The sequence below is a fragment of the Dryobates pubescens genome, chromosome 8 (genome assembly GCF_014839835.1).
Source record: "Dryobates pubescens isolate bDryPub1 chromosome 8, bDryPub1.pri, whole genome shotgun sequence".
Taxonomy (NCBI): Eukaryota; Metazoa; Chordata; class Aves; order Piciformes; family Picidae; genus Dryobates; species Dryobates pubescens.
The window spans coordinates 41,873,186-41,893,141 of NC_071619.1; the positions used below are offsets into that span (position 1 = coordinate 41,873,186).

At 49.5% G+C, this 19,956-nt stretch overlaps 1 protein-coding gene across 1 annotated transcript in view; it reads right to left on the reverse strand.

Moving 5' to 3' along the window:
* MAN1A2 (mannosidase alpha class 1A member 2) overlaps nucleotides 1-19,956 on the reverse strand; it is a 198,738-nt gene that overhangs the window by 141,914 nt on the left and 36,868 nt on the right. The window contains exon 2 of the mRNA XM_054163250.1: nucleotides 14,302-14,557. Coding sequence (XP_054019225.1) covers nucleotides 14,302-14,557 — 256 coding nt within the window. The remainder of the gene's footprint in view (nucleotides 1-14,301; nucleotides 14,558-19,956) is intronic.

The following is a 19,956-nucleotide window of genomic DNA, read 5'->3' on the forward strand; positions in this document are numbered from 1 at the left end:
TTGGAGTGCTTACAGCAGTGAACCAACTGCTCAAATTTGTACAAGCAAGCCAAATGCTTTTCTACCCTCCAAGATGATGAATTGGTATTTTTGTCCTTTTGTGTCCTCATCGTTTGAAGAGCTTGTTCAGAAAGCTACAACCTTGCAGATGAAATTTAGAGCCTTCCAAATGACCTTTGTAAAAATGAACAAAAACATAAAAGGGACTCCCCAGCAGGCAGCAGAAAACAGCTCCCTTCCTCCAGCCTTGCCTCCCCAGGCAGCAGCTGGATCATTTTCACCAGCAGAACCCTGCCCATTCCACTGTACCCTTTCTGAGGCTGAGACTTGCCAAAGCGTACAAGACGCAAAGGCAGCTTGGCTCCACACACTCCCCTGTCTTGCTCTCCTTCCCTGGAACACTCCAGACCTGCTTTTTGTCTGCTGCTGAGCACTCCAGTGACATTTCCAAGGAACTGCTGCAAATGCAAACCTTCCTTCTCAAGGGGTAATTAGTCACACCACACCATTTCATATTAAGCATAGGCTGGAATTTCAGCTCCTCCAGCCCCAATATATACAGTTGTACACTCAGATGAGAAATCAGAGAATCAATAAGGTTGGAAAAGACCTCAGAGATCATCAAATCCAACTTATCACCCAACACCTCATGACTAACTAAACCATGGCTTCAAGTGCCACATACAACCTTCTGAATACAGTGCTAAGTACAGGGGCAGAACGACTTCCCTGCTCCTGCTGGCCACACCATTTCTGATGCAGGCCAGGATGCCATTGGCCTTCTTGGCCACCTGGGCACACTGCTGGCTCATGTTCAGCCTACCATCAACCAGTACCCCCAGGTCCCTTTCTGCCTGGCTGCTCTCCAGCCACCCTGACCCCAACCTGTAGCACTGCATGGGGTTGTTGTGGCCAATGTGCAGAACCTGGCACTTGGACTTGTTGAATGTCACCATATTGGACTCTGCTCATCTGTCCAGCCTGTCAAGGTCCCTCTGCAGAGCTCTCCTACCCTCTAACAGATCAGCTCCTGCCCCCTGCAGGAGTCATCTGCAAATTCACTGATGATGGACTCAATGCCCTTATCCAGATCATCAATAACGATATTGAACAGGATGGGGCCCAGCACTGATCCCTGGGGCACGCCACTGGTGCCTGGCTGCCAGCTGGATGTGGCACCATTCACCACCACTCTCTGGGCTCAGCCTCCAGCCAGTTCCTAACCCAGCTCAGAGTGCTGCTGTCCAAGCCAGGGGCTGACAGCTTGGCCAGGAATTTGCTGTGGGGGATGGTGTCAAAGGCCTTGCTGAAGTCCAGGCAGACCACATCCACAGCCTGCCCCACACCTGCCTGGGTGATAATCACCCAGGGAGATAATCACTCAGTCCCATAAAACTTTCCTGCAATTCTTCAGTCTGGCCTCTGCTGTCTACCCCAAACTTCCATGTTGGCAGCAAACTTGATCACAGCACTAGCTGCTCAGCCATTTTCAAACTGCCAATAATAGATTTGTATGATCTAGAGCACATTACCCAGCCCATGTCCTCTGTGCCCTCTACCATTTATTTGGAGTCTCTGTTTTCTGCCTTCTAAACAATTTCCCCAGGAAAAGAGAGAGAGAATCCACTGTCTTTGGTGAAGAGTCTAGAGAATAGGTCCTCTGAGGAGTGGCTGAGGTTACTCAGGTTGTTTAGCCTCTTTACAACTAACTACCTGACATGAGGTTGGAGAGAGGTGGGTGCCTGTCTACCCTCCCTGTTAACTAGTGATAGGACAAGAGGAAGTGGTCTCAAGTTGCTCCAGGGCAGGTTTAGGTTAGGCATTAAAAGAAACTTCTTCCCTGAAAGGGTTCTCCAACACTGGAAGAGCCTTCCCAGAGAGGAGGTTAAATTCACAGCCCTGGAGCTGTTTCAGAGACACAGAGATGTGGTGCTGAGGAACAGGATTTAGCACCACACTTGGCAGAGTTTGATACTGGTTGGGTTCCATGATTTAAAGGCTTTTTCCAACCAAAATGATGCAATGCTTCCATGTTCACATGGCTGCTTGTTCAGTAGCTGGTAACAATGAACCCTGGGAATCATTTCTGAAAGATTACAGATCTCTCTCCCTCCTCCACATGACTCTTACAAGGACCTTCTGCAGCTCTGTGCAAGAGTCTCAGACTAAATATATGCCAGGAACTCTGTGTCTCTGTGCTCAACAATTCTGTTCTCTGTTCCAGTTTGCTAGTCTGCAGTTCATTGACCAGTTGTAGGGTGCTGCAGGTCTTTGATCTCCCCTCAATCCCTTGCAAAACCTGAGGTCTTGTTTGCCACCTTCTAGTCTGCTGACAACAAAGCAGAAAATAGGAATAGATGGCAGCAATGCAAAACAAGAGTCCAAACCTCACAGCAAACTAAGGCAGAGTAAGCTATGGCAAGTCTGCAGTATAACAATACTTTGTGCAGATGGTCTGTGTCCTGGTTAGGCCACACCTTGAGTCCTGTGTCCAGTTCTGGGCTCCTCAGGTTAGGAAAGATTTTGAGATGCTCAAAAACATCCAGAGAAGGGCAAGAAAGCTGGGGAGGGGTCTGGAGCACAGCCCTGTGAGGAGAGGCTGAGGGAGCTGGGGTTGCTTAGCCTGCAGAAGAGGAGGCTCAGGGGAGACCTTCTTGCTGTCTCCAACTCCCTGAAGGGAGGTTGTAGCCAGGTGGGGGTTGGTCTCTTCTCCCAGGCAACCAGCACCAGAACAAGAGGACACAGTCTCAAGCTGTGTCAGGGGAGGTTCAGGCTGGATGTTAGGAGGAAGTTCTTCCCAGAAAGAGAGATTGGCCATTGGAATGTGCTGCCCAGGGAGGTGGTGGAGTCACCATCCCTGGAGGTGTTTAGGAAGAGCCTGGATGAGGCACTTGGTGCCGTGGTTTAGTTGATCAGATGGTGTTGGGTGATAGGTTGGACTGGATGATCTTAAAGGTCTTTTCCAAACTGGTTAATTCTATTAATTCTATTCTATTCTGTTCTGTTCTATTCTATTGGGACACACTATAAGAGGTTACTCAACAACCCTGGGGCTTTTTAGCCCGGAGAAGAGAAGCCTGAGAGGGGATTTAATCAATGTTTATAAATATCTGAGGGCTGGGGGGCAGGAGGGAGGGGACAGGCTCTGCTCTGTTGCACCCTGCAATGGATATGAACTACAGCACAGGCGGTTCCACCTCAACATGAGGAGGAACTTCTTCATTGTGAGGGTCACAGAGCACTGGAGCAGGCTGCCCAGAGAGGTTGTGGAGTCTCCTGTGGAGACTTTCAGGACCCATCTGGATGCATTCCTGTGTGACCTGTGCTGGATTCTATGGTCCTGCTCTGGCAGGGGGGTTGGACTGGATGATCTTTGGAGGTCCCTTCTAACTCCTACCATCCTGTGAAAACTACAAACAGCTCATATTGTGTATGAGTGACCTCAGTAAGAGCAATGATTCTGAGAATCAACATCATCATGAAAACTCTGTGTTCATGAGCACCCTGGCACGTCCTCTGTGGAGTAGCTCTGGCCAAGATGACTAACAGGTAAGTAGACTTTTGACCATATTTAGGAGGATGTTTTTGCTTTCTAATCAAAGTCTCTACTGCTTCAAAAATACACATTGTCACTTACAGAACAGATGTACTACAATTTCATATAGAGCTCTATTCCAACTAGCTATAATTAATGGGGTTTTTTGCCACCAACACTTCAGCAGAACAATAATAAATGGCATGTAAAATATAGAAATCTGGGAAAAGAACAGCAGCAACCTCAGAGCTTGTGATGCCTTCTGCTTGTGATACCCTTCTGAAGACAGGGAATTTGCATGGGGTGCTGGCTCATGTTTGTTTGGCTGATTATCATAGAATCATAGTATCATAGTATCAGTCAGGGTTGGAAGGGACCACAAGGATCATCTAGTTCCAACCCCCCTGCCATGGGCAGGGACACCCCACACTAGATCAGCCTGCCCAGAGCCTCAGCCAGCCTGGGCTTAAACACCTCCAGGGATGGGGCCCCAACCACCTCCCTGGACAACCCATTCCAGGGCTTTACCACTCTCATGGGGAAGAACTTCCTCCTCACCTCCAGCCTCAATCTCCCCACCTCCAGCTTCATTCCATTCCCCCTAGTCCTATCACTCCCTGAGATCCTGAGCAGTCCCTCCCCAGCCTTCTTGTAGCCCCCTTCAGATACTGGCAGGCCACAATGAGGTCACCTGGGAGCCTTCTCCTCTCCAGACTGAACAGCCCCAACTCCTTCAGTCTGTCCTCACAGGAGAGGTGCTCCAGCCCTCTGCTCATCCTCGTGGCCCTGCTCTGGACACCTTCCAACACCTCCAGATCCCTCTTGTCATAGGGGCTCCAGAACTGGAGGCAGTACACCAGGTGGGGTCTCAGCAGAGCTGAGCAGAGGGGGAGAATCCCCTCCCTTGCCCTGCTGGCCACACTTCTCTTGCTGCAGCCCAGGAGCTGATTGGCTTTCTGGGCTGCAAGTGCACACTGAGAGCTCCTGTTGAGCTTCTCCTCCCCCAGCACCCCCAAGCCTCTCTCCTCAGGGCTGCTTTCCAGCCAGTCACTGCCCATTATATCAGGGAAGCAGAAGATTTCCCTTTTTCCTTCATTTTATTTTGCATTGATGAGTTTTAAATATGTCAAATATGTCAGCTGATTCTTGACAAACAAGTTCTCTTCAGAGTGGTCTGGGGAAAAGTCATCTTCAGCACTGAAGACCTTGAATTTTTTACATGCTTCCAAAAATGCACAAGTGCAGAATTCTGTAATTGCTACAACTTGAACAAATGGATCATTTTAAAAATATTATAGAATCATAGACTCAATAAGGTTAGAAAAGACCTCAGAGCTCATCAAGTCCAACCTATTACCCAATAGTTCATGACTAACTGGATGTTAGGAAGAAGTTCTACATAGAGAGAGATATTGGCCATTGGAATGTGCTGCCCAGGGAGGTGGTGGAGTCACCATCACTGGAGGTGTTCAGGAAGAGCCTGGATGAGGCACTTGGTGCCATGGTTTAGTTGATCAGATGGTGCTGGGTGACAGGTTGGACTTGATGATCTCAAAGGTCTCTTCCAACCTGGTTAATTCTATTCTATTCTAACTAAACCATGGCTCCAAGTGCCACATCCAATCCTCTTTTGAACACCTCCAAGGACAGTGACTCCACCACCTCCCTGGGCAGCACATCCCAATGGCCAATCTCACTTTCTGGGAAGAACTTTCTCCTCACCTCCAGCCTAAACCTCCCCTGGCACAGCCTGAGACTGGTGTTCTGGTGCTGCTTGCCTGGGAGAAGAGACCAATCTCCACCTGGCTACAACCTCCCTTCAGGTAGTTGTTGACAGCTATAAGGTCTCCCCTGAGCCTCCTCTTCCCCTGGTTAAGCAACCCCAGCTTCCCCAGCCTCTCCTCTTAGGGCTTGTGCCCAAGACCTCTCCCCAGCCCCACTGCCCTAAACACACAATATCCTCAAACACAAATTTGTGTTATTCATTAGTAATGTACTTTAATCAACCAATCCAAGATGTAAAGCTGAAATAAAGCACCATCCACACCTGGAGCTTTACTTTCACCATTCTGTTTAAGTAAAACAAACCCAGCAAGCTACAAAGCTTCTCACAGGCATAAATTAAAGCTTTACAAACATAAAATGGGTTATTATACAAGCACCCCAACATGCTGGGACACAACTTCATGCACAGCCATTACTGACTTGCCTGTACTGGCCAAGGTGCTAACAGCACAGTTTTCATACTAACACACCCATTGATAATTAATTTACCCACAGCCTTTATCAAAAAGAAACCATCCTTACTACACATATCACAGTATCACAGTATAACTAAGGTTGGAAGAGACCCCAAGGATCATCAAGTCCAACCTGTCCCAACAGACCTCATGACTAGACCATGGCACCAAGTGCCACGTCCAATCTCCCCTTGAACACCTCAAGGGATGGTGACTCCACCACCTCCCTGGGCAGCACATCCCAATGACGAATGACTCGCTCAGTGAAGAACTTTTTCCTCACCTCAAGTCTAAACCTCCCCTGGCACAGCTTGAGACTGTGTCCCCTTGTTCTGGTGCTGGTTGCCTGGGAGAAGAGACCAACCCCTTCCTGTCTACAACCACCTTTCAGGTAGTTGTAGAAGGCAATGAGGTCACCCCTGAGCCTTCTCTTCTCCAGGCTAAACAATCCCAGCTCCCTCAGCCTCTCCTCATAGGGCTTGTGCTCAAGGCCTCTCACCAGCCTTGTTGCCCTTCTCTTATATATATATCTTATCTCTTATATATATATCTTACTCATTCAGTAGAAATATGAGAAGCATTTTAAAAGTGCACTGAAACTACCTTAAAGCTAACTTAGCTGTTCTCAACACAGAACCAGAGAATCAATAAGGTTGGAAAAGACCTCAGAGATCATCAAGTCCAAGCTGTCACCCAACACCTCAGGACTAACTAAACCATGGCACCGAGTGCCACATCCAGTCCCCTCTCGAACACCTCCAGGGATGGTGACTCCACCACCTCCCTGGGCAGCACATTCCAGTGGCCAATTACTCTTTCTGGGAAGAACTTTCTCCTCACCTCCAGCCTAAACTTCCCCTGGCACAGCTTGAGACTGTGTCCTCTCATTCTGGTGATGGTTGCTTTGGGGAAGAGACCAACCCCCACCTGGCTACAACCTCCCTTCAGGTAGCTGTAGACAGCAAGAAGGTCTCCCCTGAGCCTCCTCTTCTCCAGGCTAAGCAACCCCAGCTCCCTCAGCCTTTCCTCACAGGGCTGTGCTCCAAACCCCTCCACTGCCTCACTGCCCTTCTCTGGACACAGTATCACAGAATCACCAAGGTTGGAAGAGACCTCGAGGATCATCAAGTCCAACCTCTCACCACAGACCTCATGACTAGACCATGGCACCAAGTGCCACATCCAATCCCCTCTTGAACACCTCCAGGGACGGTGACTCCACCACCTCCCTGGGCAGCACATCCCAATGACGAACGACTCGCTCAGTGAAGAACTTTCTCCTCACCTCGAGTCTAAACCTCCCCTGGCACAGCTTGAGACTGTGTCCTCTTGTTCTGGTGCTGGTTGCTAGAGAGAAGAGACCAACCCCCACCTGGCTACAACCACCTTCCAGGTAGTTGCAGAGGGCAATGAGGTCACTACAACACGTTCAAGTGTCTCAATGTCCTTTTTAAACTGAGGGGCCCAGAACTGGACACAGTCACTGAGGTGTCCATTTGAGAACCCAAAATATGGAGCACTCAAACAGTGAGCAAACAAAGGCACTCAATATATTCATAAACATACACACAGACTTGCATAGCTCCTTCTATGGCAAGGTGATCTGCTTAGCAGATGAGGGACACCTGGACTTTAGAAAGCATTCAACACTGTGTCCCACAGCATCCTCCTGGAGAAACTGGTTGCTCACAGCTTGGATGAGCAGATGCTTTGCTGTGTAAAAAAATGGCTGCATGGCTGGGCCCAAAGAGCAATGGGGAATGGAGTTAAATGCAGTTGGACACTGATTACAACTGGTGTTCCCCAGGGCTCAGTATTGGGGCCAGTTCTCTTTATGATCTTTGCTTATGGTCTAGACAAAGGGATTGAGGGCACTCTCAATAAGATCACAGATGACACCAAACTGGGTTTGAGTGTTGGTCTCCTCAAAGATGGGAAGGCTCTGCAAGAGGGATCAGGATGGGCTGGATCAATGGGCCAAGGCCAATCACATGAGATTCAGCTAGGCAAAGTGCCAGGTCCTGTACCTGTACCACAACAAGTCCCAACAGCATTCCAGGCTTGGGGAAGAGTGGCTGGAAAGCTACCCAGCAGAGAAAGATCTGAATGTGTTGATGAACAGCAAACTGAAGATAAGCCAGTGTGTGCCCAAGTGGCCAGGAAGGCCAACAGCATTCTGACCTGTATCAGGAATAGTGTCACCAGCATGATCAGGGAAGTGATTGTCCTCCTGTACTCAGCACTGGTGATGTCACACCTTCAGTACTAGGTTCACTTTTGGGGCCCTCACTACAAGAAAGACACTGAGGTGCTGTAGTGGGCCCAGAGAAGGGCAACAAAGCTCATGAAGGTCTAGGGAACAGGTCTTGCGAGGAGTGGCTGAGGGAGCTGGGATTTAGTATGGAGAAGAGGAAGATGAGTGAAGATCATCTTGTTCTCTACAACTCCCTGAAAGGAGGTTGGAGTGAGGTGGGTGTTGGCCTCTTCACCCTCTTAACTAGTGAAAGGAAGAGAGGAAATGGCGTTCAGTGGCACCAGAAGCTTAGATTGGATACTGGAATAAACTTCTTCACTGAAAGGGTTCTCAAACCCTGGAATAGGCTCCCCAGGGAGGTGGTTGCATCCCCATCCCTGGAGATGTTTCCACAGAGATGTGGTATTGAGGGAGACAGTTTAGCACCAGACATGGTGAAGACAGAGAATAGTTGGCTGTGATGCTCTTCAAGGTCTTTTCCAACCAAACCAATTCCATATAAAATAGATGTGCAAACATATGCTACACAAGCACACACACACACTGCAGGGAGTGCTACCTTAGGCACTTAGGGTGCTTCATTCTGGGGGGATCAAAGCCAGCAACAGAGCTACAAAATGAAATGTAAAGCTCTTCAGACAATAGACATGTATTACTGGAGCAGGAGCAGGGAAGTCATTGTGCCCCTGGACTCAGCACTGGTTAGGCCACACCTTGAGTCCTGTGTCCAGTTCTGGACCCCTCAGGTTAGGAAAGATGGTGAGTTGCTGGAAGGTGTCCAGAGAAGGGCAACAAAGCTGGGGAGGGGTCTGGAGCACAGCCCTGTGAGGAGAGGCTGAGGGAGCTGGGGTTGCTTAGCCTGCAGAAGAGGAGGCTCAGGGGAGACCTTCTTGCTGTCTCCAACTCCCTGAAGGGAGGTTGTAACCAGGTGGGGGTTGGTCTCTTCTCTCTAGCAACCAGCACCAGAACAAGAGGACACAGTCTCAAGCTGTGCCAGGGGAGGTTTAGCCTGGGTGTTAGGAAGATGTTCTTCATAGAAAGAGAGATTGGCCATTGGAATGTGCTGCCCAGGGAGGTGGTGGAGTCACCATCACTGGAGGTGTTTAGGAAGAGCCTGGATGAGGCCCTTGGTGCCATGGTTTAGTTGATTAGATGGTGCTGGGTGATAGGTTGGACTTGGTGATCTTTGAGATCTTTTCCAACCTTATTGATTCTATGATTCTATAGTGAAAACTGATGTCCTAACCAACCAGAAGTCCAAGTAAGTTTGATGAAGAAAACAAAGAGAGTGTCAAGTTCCAGCAGGAATGAAATTGCTCTAAATTGGTCTGAGATGCTGACAACTACAAAGGGTCCCCAGTCACAGAGGGCAGCCTCTCTGGCTAGAATAGAAACACTGCAATTACACAAAATCAATGAGATTAGCAGTGGAAGTTGTATGAATAGTAGCTATGAAAAGAGGAGTTTGCAGCATGAAAAGAGCTCTACATGATTAAGTATTTCTTCCTCCTGCACAGCCACTTTTCTCCATAAGCACAGAGAATGGAACTCAGGTAAAAGGACACTATTTTTAACCTGGCTTCTTCAGAGAACAGGGGTTATGCAATCTTGCTGTCTGTGCCTCTGCCATTTGCCACATAACATTTGCAGTAGCCTTTGAATGCATTGTCTCATCTCCACCAACTGCCCAGACTTGGAGGAAGCAGATACTGAGGGCCTCCACCTTTTCTTCCTTTCTTTGGGGAGGGGGGAGGTAGGTTGGGAGAGGCAGGAAAGAAAAGAAAAGAAACTCTCTGTGGCTAGATAAAGTAGACAGACACAAATTGGTACCCCAGCTGAGAGGAAAGCAGTTATAAGCCAATCCTTTATTCATTCAGAGGACCAGCATTTAGCATGCAGGTAGCTCTAAACCAGGCACAGAGCACACTGCAACTCCTGCTGTCCAGCAGGAAGAGGGAATTCACAGCAAGATGTGCATGAGGAGCAGAGAGTGGTGCAAGAGGATGTAGGTCAAAAATTCATAGGAAGCCATTAGTTTTCCTGCTTATAATGGGAAGAAAGAGGCTGGTTTATTATTAGCAGCCTCTTCAGCAGCATCCAGAGGCCCTGATGAAAATCCATGTTAATCAGCACTTCTCTTCTGGGCACATTTCTGTGAGCATTGCCAAAACTGCCTCCACTAATAGTAAATTATTTACCTTCCTACCTAGCCTTCTAAGAGGCAACATCTTACAAGCCACATTTTAGGAGAGAATGCACTGAAAGTTTTGCCAAAGGCCACAAGTTCACTGACAAAAGAACTCCAGTCAGAGTGTTTCCAGATTCCCAGCTGGGACCTTAATCCTCATGCATGCAAAGCATCCAAATTGAACAGCAACTCATTCTGCAGGAGTCAATCCATAGCATCACAGGATCACTAAGGCAGGAAAAGGCATCAACCCAACACCACCATGCCTGATAAACCATGTTCCAGAATGCCACATCCAGCTGTTTTTTAACACCTCCAGGGATGGTGACTCCATCACCTTCAAGGGCAGCCTCTTCCAAGGCCTAATCACTCTTTCAGTAAAGACATTTTTCCTAACACCCAATCTAAACCTCCTTTGGTGCAAGTGGAATTGCAGCCAATGACCTTTAACCATGGCTCCCATGCTCCCAGAGTCCAACAGGATGGCATTCAGCAAGTTCAAGTGCCAGCTGCTGCACTTTGGCCACAACAACCCCAGGCAGAGCTACAGGCTGGGGTCAGAGTGGCTGGAGAGCAGGCAGGCAGAAAGGGACCTGGGGGTACTGGTTGATGGTACGCTGAACATGAGCCTGCAGTGTGCCCAGGCAGCCAGGAGGGCTAATGGCATCCTGGCCTGCATCACGAACAGTGTGGCCAGCAGGAGCAGGGAAGTCATTGTGCCCTTTACTCAGCACTGGTCAGGCCACACCTTGAGTCCTGTGTCCAGTTCTGGGCCCCTCAGTTTAGCAAAGATGTTGAGTTGCTGGAAGGTGTCCAGAGAAGGGCAACAAAGCTGGGGAGGGGTCTGGAGCACAGCCCTGTGAGGAGAGGCTGAGGGAGCTGGGGTTGCTTAGCCTGGAGAAGAGGAGGCTCAGGGGAGACCTTCTTGCTGTCTACAACCACATGAAAAGATGTTGTAGCCAGGTGGGGGTTGGTCTCTTCTCCCAGACAATCAGCACCAGAACAAGAGGACACAGTCTCAAGCTGTGCCAGGGGAAGTTTAGGCTGTAGGTGAGGAGAAAGTTCTTCCCAGCAAGAGAGACTGGCCTTTGGAATGTGCTGCCCAGGGAGGTGGTGGAGTCACCATCCCTGGAGGTGTTCAAGAGGGGATTGGATGTGGCACTTGGTGCCATGGGTTAGTTAGTCCTGAGGTGTTGGGTGATAGGTTGGACTTGATGATCTCTGAGGTCTTTTCCAACATTTTTGATTCTATGATTCTATAATTCTAAATGTCTTCCTCCACTTCTTACTTTTAGCAGAAATCTATGACAAGCAGCAACACAGCCAAAACTTTGGTGTGTTTGAAAGCAGCTTAAAAGAAAGTAGGCAGATACCTCCTTTGTCATCACATCTCTTTCAATATTAGAGCTTTTAAACTGCAAGGGAAGCAAGCCTGCCACAGCCAGCAGCTTCAGTCACTTCACAGCTCTAACTTTTGTGAATACTACACCTCCTTAGTGCTGAATTTTAAGGTCTGTGCACAACTATTGCTGCCTAATTACATGACTGCACATCACAACAAACACAGAACAAGCAGTAGAACAAAAGCCCCACAGAACTCAGATTTTCCACTCTGTCCATGAGACTGAGAATATAGAATAGAATAGAATAGACCAGACCAGGTTGGAATAGACCTTCAAGATCATCCGTGTCCAACCTATTAACCAATCCAACACCATCTAATCAACTAAACCATGGCACCAAGCTCCCTATCAAGTCTCCTGCTGAACACCTCCAGGGATGGTGACTCCACCACCTCCCTGGGCAGCACATTCCAATGGGCAATCACTCCCTCTGTGTAAAACTCATGTTCAGCCTACTATCAACCAGTACCCCCAGGTCCCTTTCTGCCTGGCTGCTCTCAGCCACTCTGACCCCAGCCTGTAGCACTGCCTGGGGTTGTTGTGGCCAATGTGCAGAACCTGGCACTTGGATGTGTTCAATCTCATGCCCTTGGACTCTGCCCATCTGTCCAGCCTGTCCAGGTCCCTCTGCAGAGCTCTCCTACCCTCTAACAGATCAACTCCTGCCCCCAACTTGGTGTCATCTACAAATTTGCTGATGACTGACTCAATCCCCTCATCCAGATGTTAAAGAGCATGGTGCCCAGCACTGATCCTTGGGGGACACCACTAGTGCCTGGCTGCCAGCTGGCTGTGGCACCATTCACCACCACTCTCTGGGCTCAGCCTCCAGCCAGTTCCTAACCCAGCTCAGAGTGCTGCTGTCCAAGCCAGGGGCTGCCAGCTTGGCCAGGAGTTTGCTGTGGGGGATGGTGTCAAAGGCCTTGCTGAAGTCCAGGCAGACCACATCCACAGGCCTCCCCACAGCCACCAGGCAGTTACCTGGTCACAGAAGGAGATCAGGTTGGTGAGGAAGGACCTGCCCTTCCTCAATCCATGCTGGTTTACTAGGTACACTTGAGCCATGTTCTGGAGAAGCCTTCTTGCAGCTGACAAGCTTCAACAAACGTGGTCCTGCATGGTCTTCAATTACACAGCCTGTGCCTGTCTGTCTCCAGCCTGAACCACTCCTGCTTCCTAACCTGATGTTGAGGCATAAAACTACTCAGATTGCAGGAGAGAAAAGGAAGGCTGTGCAACATTTCTGCCAAACTAGTTAGAAGTACAGACTCAGAAAACTGCCTCCTGGTAATAACAGGAAGCTGGCATTGCCAGGGCAAAAGATGAGGCTCACAGCCAACCAGGAGTGGAAAGGAGAAGAGCAGGAATACCAATTCCCATAGTGCAAGCTGCACCACAGAACCAAGCACCTAAGCCAACAGCTTAGTTGGGATGTTTTACAAGTAAATAAATCAATCTACTAAAATTAACTCAATTTGTTTTAGGCTCATTTAAAACTTATTTTGAGGAGCATGTGATCACTGCAAATTTTAGCAGCAGGTCACTGTCCCCCTGCCTTTTCAGCCTGCTTCTTAAACACTTCAGAACACAGAATTAACCAGGTTGGAAAATACCTCAGAGATCATGGAATCCAACCTATCACCCAGCACCATCTAAACAACTAAACCATGGCACCAAGTGCCTCATCCAGGCTCTTCCTAAACACCTCCAGGGATGGTGACTCCACCACCTCCCTGGGCAGCACATTCCAATGGCCAATCTCTCTTGCTGGGAAGAACTTCTTCCTAACATCCAGCCTGAACCTCCCTGGTTTGAGGTCCCTTCAACCTTGGTGATTCTGTGATTCTGGTACATTTTCACAGTCTCACAGTATCACTAAGGTTGGAAGAGACCTCAAAGATCATCAAGTCCAACCTGTCACCACAGACCTCATGATTAACCATGGCTCTAAGTGCCACATCCAATCCCCTCTTGAACACCTCCAGGGATGGGGACTCCACCACCTCCCTGGGCAGCACATTCCAACGGCCAACGATTCTCTCAGTGAAGAACTTTCTCCTCACCTCCAGCCTAAACTTCCCCTGGCACAGCTTGAGACTGTGTCCTCTTGTTCTGGTGCTGGTTGCTAGAGAGAAGAGACCAACCCCTTCCTGGCTACAACCTCCCTACAGGTAGCTGTAGACAGCAATGAGGTCACCCCTGAGCCTCCTCTTCTCCAGGCTATCTTGAGACTGTGTCTTCTTGTTCTGGTGCTGGTTGCCTGGAAGAAGAGACCAATCCCCACCTGGCTACAACCTCCCCTCAGGTAGCTGTGGTATGCTGACACATTGCACCCCTCAAACAGAACTTGAGAAGGTCAGGTTCTGCTTTAAACCAGCACTTGTTACCATTCCATATGCTAAAGGACAAACTCATTTTGAACCCATAACACTAAGCTGAAGTAATCCTTAGGATCATTTTGAAGTGACCCAATGCAACATTACGATCCCCACCACAGGAAAACCCCTGCAGTAACGCCGAGGCTCGTTAAAACTCAAGGTGCACTTTCAGCTCACTGTTTACCACTAATATTTATAGCCTTCTTTTGCTTCTTCATATAAACCATAGCTCCACGCCATAGAAATACCTCCTACCAGACAGAGGGACAGGCACACCCACACCCTCAGCACCACCAGCATTACCTCTTTGATTTTGTTCCTCCTCTCTCGGACATCCGGGTCTGATGGCTCCCCGCTGTTCACCCCGATGAGGTTGGGTAAAGGGACAGGAGGCAGTGGCTTGCTGTCTTTCTTTTTCAACTCCTGCACTACTTTGTTCTTCTCTGTCTGAATCTCAGCTTGAATCTCATCCCGTGATTTCTTCAGTTTCTCCTTGGCCTCCTCCAGAGCCTTCTCGTGGTCTGCTCGGATCTTGTTTCTCAGACGTTCCTCTTCCTCTCTGCAGACACAAATGCCAGTCAGCATTCCACTGCTAAAAACACACTGCTTGCAAACCAGCTGCACCTCCAAACCAGACACCACATCCCACACTGCTTTACTCTGATTAGTATCAACTGACAAGTTTACTGCATTCTTCTTCTCATTAACCCAAAAAAGGAAGAACAAACAATAGAATTCACAGGTTGGGAAAGATCACAGAGATCCTCAAGTCCAACCTCTCACCCAACACCATCTGATCAACTGAACCATGGCACCAAGTGCCTCATCCAGGCTCTTCCTAAACACTTCCAGGGATGGTGACTCCACCACCTCCCTGGGCAGCACATTCCAATGGCCAATCTCTCTTGCTGGGAAGATTTTCTTCCTAGTGTCCAGCCTGAACCTCCCCTGGCACAACTTGAGACTGTGTCCTCTTGTTCTGGTGCTGCTTGCCTTGGGGAAGAGACCAACCCCCACCTGGCTACAACCTCCCTTCAGGTAGCTGTAGACAGCAAGAAGGTCTCCCCTGAAGCCTCCTCTTCTCCAGGCTAAGCAACCCCAGCTCCCTCAGCCTCTCCTCACAGGGCTGTGCTCCAGACTCCTCCCCAGCTTTGTTGCCCTTCTCTGGACACCTTCCAGCATCTCAACATCTTTCCTAAACTGAGGGGCCCAGAACTGGACACAGGACTCAAGGTGTGGCCTAACCAGTGCAGTGTACAGGGGCAGAATGACCTCCCTGCTCCTGCTGGCCACACTCTTCCTGATGCAGGCCAGGATGCCATTGGCCTTCTTGGCCACCTGGGCACACTACAGGCTCATGTTCAGCCTACTATCAACCAGCACCCCCAGGTCCCTCTCTGCCTGGCTGCTCTCAGCCACTCTGACCCCAGCCTGTAGCTCTGCATGAGGTTGTTGTGGCCAAAGTACAGCACCCAGCACTTGGACTTTTTGAATGCCATCCTGTTGGACTCTGCCCATCAGTCCAGCCAGTCAAGGTCCCTCTGCAGAGCTCTCCTACTCTCTGACAGATCAACTCCTGCCTGCAGCTTGGTGTCATCTGCAAATTTACTGCTGCTGGACTCAACCCCCTCATCCAGATCATCAATGAAGATGTTAAAGAGGATGGGGCCCAGCACTGATCCCTGGGGGACGCCACTGGTGCCTGGCTGCCAGCTGGCTGTGGCACCATTCACCACCACTCTCTGGGCTCAACCTCCAGCCAGTTCCTAACCCAGCACAGAGAAAACACAAGTAATACCACTTAGGACAGCTTTTACTTCTACTACAACCCATACATGAGGGAAAATATCTTCCTTACATTTCTGTAAAAGTTGCTGCCAGGATGTCATGTGAGTACTGTGAGTACTGTGCAGTAACACATGCTGCTGAACATTTCTATCAGCAGAGAGATCTGAAACCACAGATCTTTAGTCTGGAAAGCTTTTCCAAGGGTAGCAGAGGGTTCTGCATGAGATGCAGCTAGAAAGAATCAGAATGAGGTCGTCAGAAGGAGCTATTCCCCACAGTCATGTTCTCACCTAGAGACAGCATGCTGAAAGGGAGCCAGAGATGGCTTACAGAGAATGAGAAACATGAAGTGTTGGAGAACATTGGAGAACCAAAGCATTTTGTACACTGCCCTGTACACTGCACTGGTTAGGCCACACCTTGAGTCCTGTGTCCAGTTCTGGGCCCCTCAGTTTAGCAAAGATGTTGAGTTGCTGGAAGGTGTCCAGAGAAGGGCAACAAAGCTGGGGAGGGGTCTGGAGCACAGCCCTGTGAGGAGAGGCTGAGGGAGCTGGGGTTGCTTAGCCTGCAGAAGAGGAGGCTCAGGGGAGACCTTCTTGCTGTCTCCAACTCCCTGAAGGGAGGTTGTAGCCAGGTGGGGGCTGATCTCTTCTCCCAGGCAACCAGCACCAGAACAAGAGGACACAGTCTCAAGCTGTGCCAGGGCAGGTTCAGGCTGGATGTTAGGAAGAAGTTCTTCCCAGCAAGAGAGATTGGCCATTGGAATGTGCTGCCCAGGGAGGTGGTGGAGTCACCATCACTGGAGGTGTTTAAGAGGAGACTGGATGTGGCACTTGGTGCCATGGTTTAGTGGTGGTGACAGGTTGGACTTGATGATCTTTGAGGTCTCTTCCAACCTTGGTGATTCTGTGATTTTCAATCCCAGACGCTGCATGCAACATTAATAATAAAAGCTCCACCAACTTCACCAATTTCTAGATGCAAACTGCATGGAACAGCCATAAATTGTAAGACAAGCTTTAAACTGACGTCTGTTTATACTGCAGGGAGCACTACATAAACACACAAAGGCTGTTGATCTCTGCAGCACTTGAAGCCAATTAGAGTCACTTAAGGAGGTCTGAATCACAGTCTGCCTCCCTTCAGTCACTCAGCAGAACAGCTAAGCATGTGAGGAAAATACACAAAGACTCAATAGAAATGAAAAACGTTAGTGCTAATTGTATGATCAGTTCCTTGTCTTGCAGGAAGTGACATTTTGAGACAAACACAGGGAAACAGTAAGCTGAAGAGAAAGGTCAACAGGTACTGCAGGGAGTTTGCAGGAGACAGCACAAGAGCTGCTTCTGCAAATCACAGTATCACCAAGGTTGGAAGAGACCTCAAAGATCATCGAGTCCAACCTGTCACCACAGACCTCATGACTAGACCATGACAATGGATGTTCTCAATGCAGTTACCAATGATGGGCAGCAGGAGCTACAAGAAACATCACACTCTACCTTCCAGTTGAAGACATACTTTACCAGACACAAGCATATGGCCCTAACTGGAAGGAAAAACCCCAGCACACCTCATGGTTCCTCTGAATTCTCAAGCTACACAAACTTAAGAGAAAATTCAGCATGAAGTTAAGAGAATGAAAAGCCTGGAAATGTGTGAGCAGCTAAGAACTCCCCTTGAGGAACAGGTGAACACAAGCAGCTCCCCAGCCAGCCCAAGAGCAGCCCCCAGTTTTGGTGCCATCTTTGTGATCTCCACAAGGGGACTGAGGGCACCATCACTAACTCTGCAAATGGCAATAAGCTGCAAGGGAGCATTGTTTTGCTAGAGGGTAGAAAGGCTCTACAGAGGGACCTGGACAGGTTGGAACAATGGGACAAGGCTAATTATATGAGATTCAACAAGGCCATGGGCTGGGTCCCACACCTGGGTCACAACAAGCCCCAGCAGTGCTCCAGGTTTGGGGCAGAAGGATGGAAAGCTATGTGGCAGAGAAAGACTTGGGGGTGTGGAATGGAATGGAATGGAATACATAGAATAAACCAGGTTGGAAGAGACCTTCAAGATCATCATGTCCAACCCATCAACCAATCCAACACCACCTAAACAACTAACCCACGGCACCAAGCACCCCATCAAGTCTTCTCCTGAAAACCTCCAATGACAGCGACTCCACCACCTCCATAAACCAGGTTGGAAGAGACCTTCAAGATCATCGTGTCCAACCTATCATCCAACACAATCTAATCAACTAACCCATGGCACCAAGCACCCTATCAAGTCTCCTCCTGAACACCTCCAGTGATGGTGACTCCACCACCTCCCCAGGCAGCCCATTCCAATGGGCAATCTCTCTCTCTGTGTAAAACTTCCTCCTAACCTCCAGCCTAAACCTCCCCTGGGGTGCAGCCTGAGACTGTGTCCTCTTGTTCTGGTGCTGCTTGCCTGGCAGAAGAGACCAACCCCCACCTGGCTACAACCTCCCTTCAGGGAGTTGGAGACAGCAAGAAGGTCACCCCTGAGCCTCCTCTTCTCCAGGCTAAGCAACCCCAGCTCCCTCAGCCTCTCCTCACAGGGCTGTGCTCCAGACCCCTCCCCAGCTTTGTTGCCCTTCTCTGGACACCTTCCAGCAACTCAACATCTTTGCTAAACTGAGGGGCCCAGAACTGGACACAGGACACAAGGTGTGGCCTAACATGGGCACAAAGACCTCCCTGTTCCTGCTGGCCACGCTATTCCTGATGCAGGCCAGGATGCCATTGGCCTTCTTGGCCACCTGGGCACACTGCAGGTCATGTTCAGCTGCTGTCAACCAGTACCCCCAGGACCCTCCCTGCCTGGCTGCTCTCAGCCACTCTGACCCCAGCCTGTAGCACTGCCTGGGGTTGTTGTGGCCAATGTGCAGAACCTGGCACTTGGATGTGTTTAATCTCCTGCCCTTGGACTCTGCCCATCTGTCCAGCCTGGCAAGATCCCTCTGCAGAGCTCTTCTACCCTCTAACAGATCAACTCCTGCCCCCAGCTTGGTGTCAGCTGCAAATTTACTGCTGATGGACTCAATGCCCTCATCCAGATCATCAATAAAGATGTCAAAGAGGATGGGGCCCAGCACTGATCCCTGGGGCACACCACTGGTGCCTGGCTGCCAGCTGGATGTGGCACCATTCACCACCACTCTCTGGGCTTGGCCCTCCAGCCAGTTCCTAACTTGACTCACAACTGGCTGAGTATGAGCCACCACATGCCCAGGAGGTCAAGAAGGACAACAGCATGCTGGCCTTTATCAGGCACAGTTAGACCAGCAGGACCAGAGAAGGGATTGTTGCCCTGTGTTCAGCACTGGTGAGGCCACACCTTAAGTACTGGGTTCAGCTCTGGGGCCCTAACTGCAAGAAACATTGAGGTGATGGAATGGGTCTAGAGACTGGCAATGAAGCTGGTGAAGGATCTGGAGAAAAGGTCTTGTGAAGAGGAGCTGAAGGAACTGGGGCTTTTAGTCTGGAGAAAAGGAAGCTGAGGAGGGACCTTCTTTTTAATCTGAAAGGATGTCACAGCAAGGTGGTGTTGGTGTTTTCTGCCTCGTAACATGTAATAGCACCAGAGAAAATGGCCTCAAGTTGCACCAGAGGGGGTTTAGACTGGATAATAGGGAAAATTTCTTGACTGAAAGAGTGGTCAAGTACTGGAACATGCTGCCCAGGCAAGTGGTGGATGCATTTTGGTCTCTACTCCCAGGCAACCAGCACCAGAACAAGAGGACACAGTCTCAAGCTGTGCCAGGGGAGGTTCAGGCTGGATGTTAGGAAGAAGTTCTTCCCAGAAAGAGAGATTGGCCATTGGAATGTGCTGCCCAGGGAGGTGGTGGAGTCACCATCACTGGAGGTGTTTAGGAAGAGACTGGATGAGGCCCTTGGTGCCATGGTTTAGTTGATCAGATGGTGTTGGGTGACAGGTTGGACTTGGTGATCTCGAAGGTCTTTGCCAACCTGGTTAATTCTGTTCTATTCTATACACTATCTCATCCCTGGAGGTGTTTCAGAGACTCAGAAATGGGGGCCTGTGGGACATGGTTTAGCACCGGACTCGGTAGAGTTAGATAATGGTTCGACCTGATGATCTTTTCCAGCTTTAATGGCTCTGTGACTCTAAGAAAGAGCCAGCAAGAGT